This window comes from Carassius auratus, unplaced genomic scaffold (assembly GCF_003368295.1).
Source record: "Carassius auratus strain Wakin unplaced genomic scaffold, ASM336829v1 scaf_tig00020493, whole genome shotgun sequence".
Classification (NCBI taxonomy): domain Eukaryota; kingdom Metazoa; phylum Chordata; class Actinopteri; order Cypriniformes; family Cyprinidae; genus Carassius; species Carassius auratus.
The window spans coordinates 729,973-746,538 of NW_020525031.1; the positions used below are offsets into that span (position 1 = coordinate 729,973).

The 16,566-nt window shown below is 35.4% G+C and overlaps 1 protein-coding gene across 1 annotated transcript; it reads right to left on the minus strand.

The window, feature by feature from the left end:
• Positions 1 to 195: 195 nt before the first annotated feature.
• slc38a5b (solute carrier family 38 member 5b) lies at positions 196 to 16,424 on the minus strand. Its single transcript, XM_026249145.1, has 16 exons — positions 16,248 to 16,424; positions 8,185 to 8,308; positions 7,630 to 7,699; positions 7,387 to 7,502; positions 7,098 to 7,171; positions 6,691 to 6,783; positions 6,280 to 6,361; positions 6,019 to 6,101; positions 5,470 to 5,528; positions 4,832 to 4,948; positions 4,506 to 4,585; positions 4,013 to 4,113; positions 3,645 to 3,769; positions 2,759 to 2,903; positions 1,921 to 2,018; positions 196 to 1,785 (listed from the first exon to the last, which is right to left on the minus strand). Exons 2-16 carry the CDS (start codon positions 8,241 to 8,243, stop codon positions 1,681 to 1,683), a joined length of 1,407 nt encoding a protein of 468 aa, XP_026104930.1. The 5' UTR covers positions 8,244 to 8,308; positions 16,248 to 16,424; the 3' UTR covers positions 196 to 1,680.
• Between the last annotated feature and the right edge of the window lie 142 nt (positions 16,425 to 16,566).

The window sequence follows — 16,566 nt, forward strand, 5'->3', positions numbered from 1 at the left end:
TATAATTGCCTTATTATTTAAAAGTTCTTTAAACCACTTTTACATGTTAAAGATAATGAGATAATAGGGAAGTAAAGGATTAAACAATAAGAAGTCAATAATTAATGAGTGCTTTCATATGTCATAAGAGATTCAATAGACATTATGCATGCAGTTGGCCTTCTCGGGTACACAAAAAATAAATGCATACATATCGCACTTGTTAATACTGACCACACAATCTTTATTGAAAATGGCAAGTATTACAAAATCAAAGGCCAGTTCAGTAAACCAACAAACAAATGTAAAAGCAGTAGAAAAAGGCACTTCTTCATCTGCCAACTCTCTTTGGTGTGTTTGTGTTTCACATGGGAACTGTCAGTCTTTAACCTCATATACTTTTGGCAACTAGTTTTCTAATTAACTAACAAACACAGAGTCATTGAAACAATGCATTTATTTCCCTTAAAACAATAAATAGTCATTGCAGGACATAGGAACTTGAAGAGGAGGGAGCATGCCATCCTTTTATGGTATTAGCAATAATATTCTGATACTGTGAGTAGGTGTGCTCATCTTTCACTTCCAAGCATTGTCTCACAGTCTACAGGGGACATTGTTCCTTTTGTTGTTTAAAGGTTCTGGGCATGTGTTGGCACTTTTGCATGAGTACAAATTCTGAGAGTCTTGGTTTCTTACAAATTCGTCAGCCCTATACAATTACTTTTTCATAAATTCCTTGGAAAAATGGGTTGGACAATTTATGACACATTATCCTGTTATTAGATTGTGACAGATCAATGGGAATATGTTATGAATAACTGAATTCACATGTTAGACGCATCACATCAATGTAATTAAGCACCTTAACCATCGTTTTTCACCTGTTCCTCACAATAGATGGCATTCTACCCCACTGCACCACAAAATACTGGATCTGTACGTACCTCACATATGTTTGACATAATATATGATATCCAGCAAAAAAAAAAAAAAAACCTGAAACAGTTTAAATCTGATTGTCTGTTTTCAATTGTAGTGCATATTATGTCACATAATATTTCAGGACCCATTTTCATCTCAACTGAAATACATTTTCTTCCGGTAAATTTCATTCTCACATATAACAGACGCTGACAGATTCAGTTCAGGTCTGTAGCCGCTCTAAGAGGATGTTGAATTGTTTTATCATGAGCAACATTTTCTAACAAACAAATTGAAGCAGGAAAATATGTTTTAATTTCCCTAGTATTGCACTCTGGGAATATGGCTTTCATTTGATGGGGACAACAGAAAAAATATATATGACGAACTTGATTGTTTCCTGGTCTCCATCAGACAAAACAAACCTCTCCAGTTATTTATTTTGGATTCTGCTGTATATTTAGCATTATTGTAAATCTATTAAGCGGTCTTCCATCTCCAACACAAGCATCATTTATCATTGTGAAACCTGTTTGTAGAAAAGGCCTCAAAATGGCATGACATTTCTGTGTCCCCCAGAAATCTTCCACCATGAAACACAGGATTTTTATCCATTTCAATTTTACAGATGGCAGAACATCAGTCCTTTCCTTACTACAGATCTGACGTGAGTTGGGTCCAGCCTAAGTGATGTTTGGTTTCTCTCAAGTTCAGGAGAAGGGTGTTGATGTTCCTCTAAGAAGGCTTTTTGGACCCTTACAGTATCTTGGTTGAAGATCAGTGACCTCCTCCACTTCGATTCTCTCCGTAGACCCAATCCAGTGTGATGAACGTCAAGCTCATGCTCATAAAGATGAAGCCTAGAGCAGTGAAGCAGGCAGCCTGAAACACAGGTGCAGAAGCTTTTGATGACTACGAGTATAACCTTAACTCAGGCGACCATAACAGAATCACATTTTCTTTTGATTTAGTTGAAACTTATATTGATTCAAAATTTAGAGAAAGTGTGAGACATGCCTGGATTTTTGGTCTCGAGTTCATTGGTTCAGTGGAAACGATACGGATGTAAAAGAGACCTGGGAGAATGAAGATCAAGCTCGGAGCAGAGGTTGCACCTATGAAATGAACAAAGAATAAATGACACTTCTACAAGACTTTTACAATTTAAGCTGAAGTTGTGGTCACAACTTTGGCGAAATAAAGGCCCATTCGCTAACTGTCAATAGTGTCAGTAGTCAGAGATGTATGAACCACAGCTTACACCCAACTCACTTTCAAATCAAGCAGCTTTCTTTTGGTCAATGCAGCAAATTTGTGTGACTGCCCTAAACCTGTTGTGAAATTTGTGTAGAAAACCTATCCTTACACCAAATTCCAAATTGTGAAGATTCCTATTGAAATGACTGGATTTTGGCCATGAAAATGTACAGTAAACTGTAAATGTTACCGCACATTTTGATATATATTGATAGACTCCCCAGCATTCAAAATGCACCAGTGATTACATCATTGTAATATCTATATGCTGATTTGTGATTGGTCTTGTTTTCCTAGCAAACAGTACATAAAACCATTTATAAATGCCAATGAACAGATCTTAACTTTATGCAAATAAGATAAGGGAGAAATATTTGAAATTAACATACATTTCTTTAGACAATGAAAGGTATCAATGAAAACTGTTTATCAAAATTACAAATGTATCGTTTTACCCAATATGTTTGTGTGATAAGTATTTTTTTGCTTATTAGATTATCTTGCAACTAAACTAAAACTCCAGCAATGTTCGTTTGCTACATAGCAAGCACTTGCATTTTCTTCAGGTGCATGTCTACAATTTTCTTTATTTACTCACCAATGATGCCAAAAATGTCACGAATGTTGGGCACAAAAATGACGAGCAGATTGACAACAAAAAGGAGACACAATGCAATAGAGATGTGACGAAACCAGTGAAAGGGTTTATCAGGGAACAGAAGCTGAAGAAGGGCTCTTCGAATCTGAAAATATATAAAAAATGTGTTTACTGAATCTTTTACACATTAAAGAGACACTCAAGCCAAAAATGAAATTCTTTCATCAGCAATTCGTTCATCATTTATTCACCCTCATGCCATCCCAAATCTACATGTCTTTTTTTATTATATATTTTGTCTTTCTTCAGATGAACACAAAGATTCTTCAAAAAAACAAGCCATCTCTGTGAGTCAATATAATGCAAGTGTATGGGACCTCCAAAGCTGACACTATATTTTACACCCCATGGTGAATAATATTTGAAATGTCTTTAACTGTAAACCATTGTTTCCGGCCAACTGTATCATCTTACATGGGTTCATGAGTTCACACTTGACGTAATCATGACCACATTGTGATTTAAGCACATTGTGTGAAAGTGCTGATGTAGCGCTTTACCAAGCTCTCATGAACCAAATATATGATACTTGGCTGGAAGCACTGGATTAAAGTCCAAAAATGTTGAAAATATTAGTATTTGTCTCACAAATTCCTATTCTTTCACTTCACTTCAGTTTCCCGTAAACACGTACTGTAGTATATGCTTTCACAATTTTTTTCTAAAAATCTTTGTGTTTATCTGAAGGAACTGGGACAGCATACGTGCAAGTAAAACATTTTTGTATGGAGTATCCCTTTACATTTTGACAGTATGTTACAACATAGTTTTGTCTTTTCAGAAATGGATGTGGCTATAAAACTCTGTCACTGAAGAGTCTCTTTACCGGGAAGAGCACAACAGGAACAGTCAGAGTGACGGCCACCAGCACAGCCAGACGCACACACAGGATGAGCGTGTCCAGAGGATCCACCATGCTGTAGGTGTGTAGAAGTTCTGCCTCTGTGTTTACTGAGAGAGATGAACATATATTGAGATTAACTGTTATATCCAGGCTCTGCTTAAATTACACACACAAGTACACAACAGGTTCTTTTATTTGTACAAGCTTGATTATTTTGAAACCACTATGGCAGAGAAACTATGGAACCGTGGCAGAGAAAAACACGAGTCTAGCAGGTAACCTGATAGCATCAGGGATTCCTCACTTGCAGCATTAGACATCATTTTTCATTTAAAATTCAGAGTGCTTACAATAAAAGGTGAGGTAGCCAAAGATGGCAGTGAGCAGATACATGACAAACATCCCCAGGATGGACACGTTGGCAATGGCCTGCATGCGTCTCTTTGTAGGACTAGAAGTATCAAAACAACAATCATAAAAGGAGATTTATTTTCGACTCATGTCTCCCTTATTGCAACAAAAAAAATGACACCCAATATCTTTATACCATTAAAAAGTTTGGGGTCAGCAAGATTTTTGAAATTTTTGAAAAGTCTTTTACGTTTAAAAAGGCTGGGTTTATTTGATGAAAATACAGTGAATAACTGAAATATTGTGAAATAGTATTACATCCCTGAATAAAAATATTTTTTCTTAGAAAAAAAGAAAAGAAAAGAAAAAAACTTTCAGACCTCAAACCTTTGAACAGTAGAGTATAGATAGAGACTGTTTTCAAACAGTGACCACCATTATTATTTGTGGTCATGAATATTTTCATAGAGAGCGTGTGTTTTCTGAACGTACTTGCGTAGCTCGGTGTAAATCGGCAACACCTCAGGGTGGCATACAAAAGCGAAGGCCAAGATGGGAACCGTGTATGCTGTCTGCAAAACGACCAGAGTAACCGAAATTACTCAAGGCCGTATCTGATCTCACACTTGTGTCATCATACTAAAATTAGTAGTTGCTTGGAAACTTTATTTCCATTTGCGTACTAAACATTTCCTGTCTGTTTTGAGCTATGATACCATCAGCTTGTCTGACCTGGGCTGGACGTCATAAAAAGTTAAACAATATTTAGAAATTAACTTCTTAAATAGATTCTTGGAATAAAAAAGACAGTTCCGTACCTGCTGGTTGATAGTGAAGTATTTGGCTTCACATTGACTATCAATAGTAATGTTTTCAACAGTGTGGTTGGTGAAACCATCAAAAGGACAGGGGATATTGAACTTCTTATAGATGACCTGGGAACACAAAAGAAATGAAGTTAGAAAGACAAACAAGAGTGCATAAAAGCTAAAAACAAGACCATGAGAAAGAGAGACAGAAATATTGGAGAGTATCACAGAGTTTTTAAGAGAAGTAGCAATGTTTTGAGTGATCTTTGGATCTTATCACAAAAAGCTCACACATAAACAACAGCATTAAAGGGAAACTTCACCCAAAAATGAAAATTAGATGTTTATCTGCTTACCACCATGGCTTCCAAGACTATATAAATACTGTTTAGTTTCATGCACAGACCGATCGTTTTGTGTCTTTACACATCAATGTATCATCACAAAATGCAGGGTTTAATTTGGATTTGTCTGTGCATGTTTTTTTCTGTTCTGTCTGACTGAGAGATTGCAACGACTGAAGCTAAAAATCATAAGTTGTGTTCTACTGAAGAAACAAAGTCACCTACATCTTGGATGCCCTGGGGGTAAGCAGATAAACATCAAATTTCCATTTTTGGGTGAACTATCCCTTTAAGTGAACTTACTGAGATCAGGAAGAAAACCATACATGTCAGAGAGAAGCCACTGGTATAACCCAGGTATCCTGAAACAAAAAACAGACAATATTCCACAAAATGTATTTTTTTATGCTATATTATCACCCAGATCTGTTCTTCTAATATAGGACTATAAGACATGAAGATACAATAAGATATACGCATTAAGATCAGATATTTCTGTGAGGCTGCTGTACAAATATATACAAATCAGTTTTACTCACAAATTCACTGTAGTTTATTCAATTGGTTTAGGGTTATAAATCAGTTCTTTCAACAGAAATCAGAAATCTACAACAGATCAGTAGATTTAAAAATCAGAAAAAGTTCCAATTTCTCCAAAACCTGCCATAAAAATGATCTTTAGAACATCATAAAATGAGTCTGGATTCTACTTCAGGATTCTACAGAAAAAGCAATGAATCCTTTTAAATGTGTATTTAGCAAAGTATATTTTGAACACTGGCAATGTGACAAATGGAAAAGATGAGAAAAGGATGGATTCAATCACAACAAACACAGAGCAGAATGGCTTACCAAGTTGTCTCATCAGGGCAAGGGGGAAGATGATGAAAATGGACACAATGATGATCAGATAGTTGCCATTCAGGAACCACTCACTTCATAAAAGAGAGAATAAGTCAGCCAACTCACATTGTGCAAGGAATGTAGTGAATGTTTATGTATTTCATACATACAGTTGCCTTGGATAACCCCGAAAATGTTATCTAATTCTTGGCTAGATTAAATTAAACTCATTAGGAGAACACTGGGATAAACATATAATTGTTTTCTCACCCACTGCTGTGCTGAAGGCCAAGGAATGCCTGAATAACCAGAGGTAATTCATACTTCACAATGAAGAGGTAGCTGGACATAGCTGAAAGAAAGAGAGACGGATACAACAGACACAGTTTGGTTGCACCGCCCAGTTTCTAAATGGCATATATGCTGCTAATATATGCATGTACATCATTCCTCATGAAACCCAGGACTTGCTACTAAACCACTGTATTTTTTAAGGCTTTATATTCATTTAAAAGCCTTTATAAATATACATTTTCATGTCTTACTAACAGACCAAATTATAGAGAATCTAATGGAGAATAATAATCAGTGTTACACTTTTCAACGAAAGAGTCAGCAAAAAAATACAGAACAAAGGTTTGGAAAGTTTGGAAAACAGATTAGAACTGAACCAAAACTTACCACCGATGTTGTGCATTGTAATGACAACAGCTGCCAGTATTTTCCCCGGGTGTCCAAATGCTCTTTTACCCAGTTGTTCATAAGCGCGAATACCTGTGCAGACAATATTACAGGTTAGTTGGTCTACTGGACTAACTCTAATCTTAACAGTGGGGCCCAAACGTCTCATACAAAATCTAACTGCACCTGGAAACAATCAAAAAGCTTTAGAGTAAAGTTTAAAAGTTTAGTTAAAAGTTTATATTTAGTGTATTTAATTGAAAAATAATGTAAAGTAGAAGAATATAACTATATATATATAAGCATTTAGCTCCACTGTATAAAAACAAGCAAGTCTCTTTTATTTTTATAACACAAATATTTTAAATAATACTTAAAAGAACCCCAAATCTCTTGAATCACCATACCAACAACCCCTGCACTCCTCAGCAGAAGATGGACAGAGTATGATGACAAGACAGCAATGGAGGTCAGTAAGACCCTGTTAAAAGCCAGCAAAAAAAAGAGAAAAAAGAAAGAAGAACACATAAGGCAAGAACATTGTACACTGTTAAAACTAGATGCACTAGATGCTAAGCTGTCTTCATTTTTCAAACGATAGGTCATTCAGATGGTTAGAAATGCCATGAAAGGGCACTTACATTGTGCCTATAGTTGTGAAACTAAGGGATTTGAAGTGCATTCTGGGATACTCACAGAAAGAGGATGATACCAGTGTTGGCCATGGCGTAAGACAGTCCCAAAATCCCACTGCCCATGATGGCATTGCTGAGGTTGAAGACAGACATTCCAAATGACGTCTTTCCTTCAAACTAGAAGAAACAACAGACCCAGAAACAATAAGAGGGAAAGGATGTGTGTGTGGGGGGAGTCACTGGATCTTTGAAACTTTGAAAATTGGATGCTTTATTAATATGAGCTTTATATTTTTGCACTCACATCTGTAAACTGAGGGGGTTTTCCTCCATCACTCTTGTGTGGTAAAAACTCCTCTCGTTCAGGTGATTCTCTAAAAAAATAGACAATATAATGGTGTTTACATGTAATAAAATGTGTCAAGGATAATATCACTTAATGAACTGTTGTTGAACAGTTAACACTGATTTGTTCAACCTGTATAGAATGCATTAATGTGACCATAAATCAAATGTTATTTCTGTGTATGTACTAATAAGGCTATGCTTGTGGTATGCTGCTAAATTTCTCACTCCCTGGAAAAAAATATTCTGATGTGCAATGCTCACATTTTCCTTTTGGGTTCAGTTTAAGTTTACCCAAATATTAACTTAAAATAAATGTAACTCTGCTTATGACTGTGGTTTTGTTCTAGAGAATCAGACAGCTAAGCAACTGACTTGTGTGTTTGCTTCACTTTTAACATGAATCTGCAGGGCAGTAGAAAATAGATATGTAGTGACAGATTTAGTGAGTGATAGAAAGCGCGTTCGCAGTTCTGTTTTTAATGCAAAATCCCTAACAATGAATGACACATACCCTTCTTCAAGATGTTGAAAGTCTTGGTGGTGACCGTTTGTTAGTTTGTGAAGTTCCATGATGTATATTTTTCGAGCAGTGAAAGTTGTGAGGTGCGGAGTGAAGGGTTTTCGTTAAAGCAGATCTGCAGGAAATAATGACACAGTGAAAGCAGTTTAACTAAAATCCTTCAAAAAGAATGTCATTTAGTTATGTATCATACAGTACAGTATTTAGACAGAGGCAGCATATAAGTGGGTTTACATAGGAAATACAATTGCAGAAATAATGTTATGACATTAATGTTTTAAATATGACATCATCAATATGGAAGCAAGAAATTCTAACTATGAATTATAAATTAAATATCAAATAAATATAAAAATGATAGATTCCACATTTTAAAATACTCTACCTTTCAATCTTTGCCAAGAATCAAAGCACAGTCAAAGTGTCTCTTTGTTGTCATACAGATATTTTAGTATTTCTATACCAGGCGATGTTACACAATATTTGCCATGACGATCACAGAGCTACTTTTGAGCAGCCTTAACTCTACCTGAAGACTATTAAGTGCACTCTTTGACCCTGTCTTCATACAACCTTTTATTTAGCCTCTTTTTCATAATTCTCCTAAAAGTTATCCGATGAGAAATCCGTGAGAGCTGTCAAGATGTAGCTGAACGTCCAGGAAACATGAGGTCCATGTGTCTGTTTCCCACCACCTCTATTCTGATTAGCTCTAAAGGCCATGTTTCAAGTGGGGAAAGAGCTTAAAAATACACAAGAAATCTGTAATTCTGGGTTTATTTTGGATTCTTGCCTTCAACTGTGTAAATGAGCGTTTATAAAGAAACAGCTTCTGAGAAAGCACTTCTGATTTGACAGACATGTCAAACACCACATGCTTCTAGACAAATTGTAATTCTGGTGCTGCATTCCATTCTCTATGTGTGTGAATTTGTTGTTGAATGACGAGCTTTGGAACTGTAACCTAATGTTTGACTTAAAAACCTTCTGTGCTCCATTTAGTCATTACATAACTCTAAAACCATCGTGCACACCATAATATGGACCGAAACTCTGGAAGATTAAATATTACACTTGTTGTTTTTGTGTTGCTAAAACACTCATCCCCAAAGGGGACACACATTTAATCTTAACTGACTGACAAGCGCGGCCGAAACTGCTTCTGGAAAGACGCTACCTTTGACATTCTGTGTTTTAGCTTTTACAAAGAGTGGGGGTCAGTGTTATTTATAGCTATTATAGTGTTGTTGTTGTTGTTTTATTAAGTTTAGTTACTCAAGATTTCATCAAAATGAAAAATGTTGCTTTTTGTGGTTTTAGTATAAGAACCCTGGGTGGAGATATGAGGGTGTGTAGTGGTTATAGTGTGCACAGTGTTGAATGAAAAGTACATCTGCATTCCATCATTATGACTGACATCACTCAGACCAACATTGGTATGTTATATATTAACTCAGTAGTGCATGGTTTGCAGACTACTGATGGTTCAAATGCTGAACTCAGTGGGATCTATTCCATCTGGCGGGAATAATGGTCACATGCTAACAGACATAACAGTGTGTGACTCAGACAGTTCTATTGAGAACGTCTCTTGCCACATTTATGTGAATTATCTCACAATGTCTCAAACACATAAGAAAGTGTAAATGGAAACAAATCCCTCTCCAATGCCCAGATCTAACAGAAAAATGTAAACAAATATGAGATCAGCATGTTTATAAGACCATGTGAAATGCTGTGGGAAGAAGCAACACGGTAAATTACTGTGGGATATGAAATCCACAGCCACTTTCAGCCAAAAGTCTGAATACGTGGCTCAGTATTCGGAGGTTAGGAAATTTTCCAGCAGCTCCTGCCAGCTCTCGTTCTCAAACTGCTTTCTGAGCGCAACCTTGTACACCCAAAAACTTGATTAGATGTGTTGTAATAATAACATACTGCCAGCATATGGCGATTCACGCTTTGATCTTTCCCCAAACACATACAATTAGAAGTAAGTTAATGAAATGAAAAGTGCTGAAGTTTAAGCTATATGAAACCGAATGAGACTTTAAAGGCAATATTATTAGTGTGCCTTAAAATTCAGTGCTTATTTAAAAAAAGCTAAATATGATTTTACATAATTCATGAGGTGTGTGTGACAAAATTAAATACTAATAAATTATAATTTTGCCAACACAATTAACAAACTCATCTGGAGGACATAAAAGCAACACAAAACTTCTAAAAGTTTGTGACTCTTGTATGCCTCATCTTGTCACTATATGGTTTCCAAAATTTAGCATTCAGCTGCCATCCCGAAATGATGACCTTTTGCTCTATGGACTGGCAAAATTCCACACTGTATGGTAAAAGTCATTAAAGTGTCTGACACATCAGGCTGAATGGTAATTCTGTACCAACTGCAGACTGGAATGCAGAATTGCGCAATCTGTAATGTTTATGCTATATGTATATGTAATTGTGCACGAGCACGATTAAACAATAATGAAGCATTGTGGAAACATGTTTTGGAAAGTTGTTGCACCTTCTCATAAGCTCATAATCATTGTTTCATGCCTAATTTTAGTACGTTATATCAGTTTTTATTATTACAAAAATAAACCTGTCAAATGAAAAAAAAACTAGAATAACTAAAATATAACTAGAAAAACATGAATGAAAATCAGAGCTTAAGAGAAGAATAAAAAAATTAATTAACTGTACAAAGCGAAAAAATAATTACATAAACTAAAATTTAAATGAAAACTGTAAATATAAAAGCTTTTACTGAATACTCTAATAGTACATAAATAGCACTAAAATATTTTTGTTTATATGAAGTATTCAATTGCAGTATTGATGGACTTCTGAGAATTTATATAGCTATAAAACAACATTTTAAGTTTCAATTAGTTGACATTAGTTGATGCATTAGAAACTAATAATAAAAACAACACTTCTTAAAACATATATTGTGGTAATGTTATATATTAGCAAAGCCTATGTAGAAATTAACATTAGAGGATTAATAAATGGTTTAAAAGTGTTATTTCTTGTAAGCTATTTCTTTAACTATACTGTTAACATATAGAATCTTGTAGAGTGTGGCCAATAGCACAAACCACAGGTTTAACCAAAGAAGATTATGAGCTTTAAAGGCATGAGACATATAGAGTCACGTGGAAACTACGGTCGAAACCGACTGGACAACATTCCTGAAGGGAAGCTTTTGTTAACTTATGAAGTTTACCTTTAAAACAACAGACAAGTGATCATTTCTCAAATATCTGTGACTTGAAAGTCATGGAACTGATGCCAATTATAGCATATTTCTACAGAGCAAATTCTTACTAAACGAACACCAAAAACCTTTTCATGGAAAAAACCCCTATAAATTACATTTGTCAGATGCAAAATGTCACACTCATGTTTATGCCAAGAATTTCCCCCTGAAGGCAGCTTGCCTATATGCAAATGGAGAAAGAGGTTTTAAACTCTCTGTGACAAGACCACTTAGTATCCAACCACTCCCAATAACTTCCTGTTCAAGTGTGAAATACTAGTGTGAGCAGACTGGCTGTTACCTGGAGCAGCTTTTCTCCATGCGGCACTAGATGACTTGTTTGTAAAGCCACGTTCTCTGGATCTGATTTTTAAATGCTAAATGTTACTTGGCCCAGGCAGCCTTTCCGCTTCACTCTCAGGGAATCATTGACTTATTTGTTTAAACTTCTTAGCACTCAGTTAAAACATGCAGGGTGGGGAGACATTATTGAGGGGCTGGAAAAAAAAAGACAGAGAAAAAGGTAGGGGAGGGGGAGGTGCTGGGACACTGAATAACTTTTAACCCTTTACTCGCTGTTGCTGAATTAAATTTAAGAGATTCTCAAGATGGATAACATTCATGTAGTAAAACCCAACTTTCTGACTACATGGGAAAACAATGCAAAATGCATTTGAACATATAATCACACACACATAAGCTTGTCAGCTTGAACCTGACTCATCCAATCAGCAGTATTGTTCAGTGTAAATTCATCTGTCACTTACAAAAATAAACAAATTAGGCACATGACAGGTAGACAGTTTTTGTGACATGCCATCATATACGGAAACCATGGTAAAAGAACTATGTGAGATAAAAGAAAATACAGCTTCACTTGCAATAAAAATAAAATTGCTTTGTGCAGTGAATTGCTGGTTATTCACATTTAACAAAAAAAATTAACAGTTTTGTACTTTATTTAGCAAATGTGGTTCAGAATAAAATGTAATTAAAAAATTTATTTCAAATGAATGCTTTTCTTTGATGAATAGTTCTTTCATTTTCAAAGAAAATGGTTTCAACATTGATAATAATAATAAATGCTCCTTGAGCACCAAATCAGCCTGACTGATTCCAGAGGGAGCATGTGACACTAAAGAGTGGAAGAATGCTGCTGAAAACAGCTTTATCATCACAGAAATAAATTAAAATAGATTCAAATAGAAAACAGCTAGTTGAAACTGTAATAATATTTCTTACTGTATTTCTGATCAAATAAACGCATCCCTGTAAAGGCTTACAAAGCAATTACAAATTAATTGTGACCACAATCTGTTTAACAGCAGTGTGTTACTTGAAAAATATTATATTGTACATAGTAATGTAAATATTAGATTTTGTAATGTTATTATGGTTAATATCATATTTTCTATATTTGCATTATTTCAATATTTTCAACAATTTTATTTACTTTAGTGTAACAGACACTGTAGTACTATAAGCTCTGTAATCTGGATCCAAAGCAAAATCTACTGAGAAGCACTGAACTAAACCAGTGATCAAAAGTACCTTTGAATCACATTTGTAACACTTAAACCTGAATTGCAACAAGATTTGTGGACAAGATTTGGCAGGTTTGCAGATCCCACCCTCTATACTATCTTCACCCATCAGCGCTGAGCAATCATCTCTCCACCCATTACACTGGCATTCCTTTCTGTGCCTCCATCCATTTCCTGTCATTCAACTCTCATTCTTCATAGACTCTCTCCCTATATGTCAACAAATCACACTATTGCTATCCATTTTAAGGCCTTGGCCAGAGGTGTATTACAGTGCTCAAATGCTCTTTTTGTGACAGATAGAGGGTAGTGCACTTGCCCATACTTGAATTTCCAGAGCATTTCCCCGGAGATAATATGATCCCCTCGCTCAATCTCATCTGTATGCCAAAACGCAGGCTTTAATAAACTCGTAGTCATTTTTACTAATATAATAGCACTAACAGAATGCATTTTCCACATCAGAATTACTTTTAAACCCAAAAGCCTCAAAGAGTGGAAGCCAAAGTAGAAGACCAGGTCTGGTCATTGTTGTAGACCACACAATGCACTCGCCATATATATTCAATATGTCCAGGACATCCGTTTCAAAAAGCTCCAGAAACCTCTTGAGGTTTATCAATTGTTTGGGTCACAACTTCAGTGTGTACACTGGGCCTTGAACACCCCTTCAAAAAACTGAACACATTCCTTTTCATTCTCCACCTGATAATGATTTCCTCTACTTTTCCTTTCAGATAACATTGGTATGTTAGCAAATATATGAAAGTGATGTGTTGTTTTCAACACACTAGCCATAGAACTGTATGTGCTTCAAAGATTACAACACAGCAGGAAGTGCTTCACCCGAATCCAACAGCTAAAATTGGTAAGCAAAATGATATTGTATGAAATCACGCTCTCAGATGCACAAAATTAAACAGACTGGGTTGAGGGACTGTTGTTCTTTGTGGTTAAATTTGCTTTCCAAGCAAATAGCAGAAGAAATACTGCCCATCCAGTTTAAGCATTACGCAACATCTAAGTTAAAGTAAACATGTTAAAATACTTTCTTTTATACAGAGGCTATAAATAAGACATTTGAAGACCGAAAAGTTTTACTACTGGCGTGCTATCAATACATTACTCTGGTTAAGCATTCTGACCAACCCAAAATAGCAATAATAGCACAACCAAAGGCATGAGGTGCGGGACTAAGTGTTCGGCCAGTCAGTGGCAGATAAGGAAAGTGCAGAGTGAAATCTTCTGTGTTCAAAATCACATATTCTGTGTTTAAAATCACATAGTTTCAAAGTACGTGCTGAATTTGACAAGGAATATACTTCTTTATGATTGATAAATGTTGCCATTGCGTATTATAAGAAATGCCATTGTCCTTTGTGCGCTACATACTACTAATAAATAATGCACTCAGGAGTTAACAAGTATTAACTATGCTATGATGGACAACATTATTGAGATAAGTTGCAGTTTCACTTGAATTGCATTTGAAAAGAGCGACTTAAAGTTACAGTTTCTCATGGCCTCATTGAGATAACAAAGTGTCCACTTTCTGTGAAATTCAAAGTCCCAGCAGGTGAAGATCTGAATAATATTCATCTACTTTTTCATGAATGCTTTGTATTCGGACAACCTATATACCTATAAAATAAACGTCTTATTTTTTCTTTTAATACTGCAATTCAGTAGCTATGTAAGATACTTATGTTTCATAGTACAGTAAGTACAATTTGCCCTGATCATCATTTTCAAAAACTTGACACCGCCCCGCATTTAAAGCACATTTCCTTTTTGAGCATCAGTAAATGTTTCTACCTTTTGTTATAGTTGTGTAGTTGAGTCAAGTCCATCACTGGTCCCTAGTGTGAATAGTTAGATCTCAAAATCATAGTTTACGTTGTAAAGGTGTCAGATTTGCAGAAGATGTTGAAAAACCAAAGATTATGCAGAACCTGGAGGATTTTTTCTAAAGAACCTTAGGAAGTTCTTTAGAAAATCACTGAGGACAAACAAGGGATTCATGAACAACTGTCCAAAACATGAAAAACAGTTGTAGGTCATCCAGGTAACAACAACAACATTTACTATTTATTTAACATTTACTTTTTATTTAACATCCACAGCACTGAGCATGTTTAATGGAATGTGTTCAATAAATACATGAAAGATTATAACAGTTTACATGTTACATAAGCTTTTGTCTATACTTGTGACTTTGATCCAAATCAGATTACATTTTATGAACAACATAAGAAATATACATTTTAATCACCACTACAGTAGGCAAGTAAAGTGTATTAAATTACATACTTCTGCTCTCCCATTTAACTTCATAACAGTTTTTGAACAGATTTCTAATAGTGAATTACCAAACTGAAGTTACCAAGTTCAATGATATTTGATGTCTCTGTTCCCAAATACATGACTTCATTGCTCTTTAAATGCTTCTACCGAATACATTTTATATTCTGATCTACTTCTCACAGTGCATTGGGTGTACTCTTAAATGTTGCGCAACACATTTTTTTGAATGGTTCAGATATATATGCATATGTATTGACTGATATATGCTGAAAGTTTACATATAACCTACATGTCTATCAAGTTGATTTTCTTACACTGACATGGTAGTTTAACTTAATAGAAACATTCCAAGTGTGAAATATATTCTAAGCAACCTCATAAAGAAAGAGTGACTGTTTTTTAAGATATTTGGGGTGGGTGCACACTGCTCTCAGTCAACAGAAACCATCTCAAGACATAATAAAAGACATAAGAACATACATACTGCCCTCTACTTCCAGTAATTTTTCTGTCTAAATCCAGATCAGCTATTGGTCTTTTATATCTGGCTTGAGTTAATTCTAGTCCTGTGATCGGACATATGACACCCGCATAAGGTCATGAACAGTGTGCATTGAAAGATTTTCCTTTGCAGCTCACACACGCTATTAACTAGTCATATTTACACATATTCTTCAGAACAATTAATGTAAAGTCAATGAGGGGAATAACAAACTTTAAATCTCACTAACCCAAATTGTTATAAAAAGCCACCACAAAGTGCAATTAATAGCAATCAAAGAACAAAATGTATATACAAAAAAAATTACAGAACATAATGAAAGCTGTAATAATGCTTTCAAAACTCTACTAAGCCATTAAGCCTTTCCTGTCAACAGCAGTTTGATTTTTATAGACCATGTGCTATACAACAGATACTCAGAAAACTCAGATTCTCTCACCCTTTTAAATGGCTGTTGATGTTTTCTCAAAGACAGTGCTTGTTAAAGCATTCTCTGGGAGCTTTTCTTAGTTGAGGTGGTGCTTTTTATCCCAGTTGTTAAAAGATTTAAGTAGAGCTCAAGAGAGAAAGGACAGTGTGGTTCTAGAGAAGGGTGTAAGGCAAGGGTGGGAAGCACATGGAGGAAAAAAACTAGAAAGGGAGGGAGCTTCTCAATGCAGTCTCAAATTACTTGTGATGTCATGTACAACTGAAGCCACTAATGCAGACAACAGCATTCCATTCAATGGCTCTTCAACTCTTTCACCTCTGCTTTTCTC

Bases quoted from the DNA above. Each gene is read 5' to 3' on its own strand.
- slc38a5b (XM_026249145.1), bottom strand. From the start codon at position 8,243: ATGGAACTTCACAAACTAACAAACGGTCACCACCAAGACTTTCAACAT. The intron at 6,102-6,279 runs GTGAGAAAACAA...TCTTTTATGAAG, and splicing joins GGCCTTCAGCACAGCAGTGG to TGAGTGGTTCCTGAATGGCA. The intron at 4,114-4,505 runs GTACGTTCAGAA...TGATACTTCTAG, and splicing joins ATTTACACCGAGCTACGCAA to TCCTACAAAGAGACGCATGC.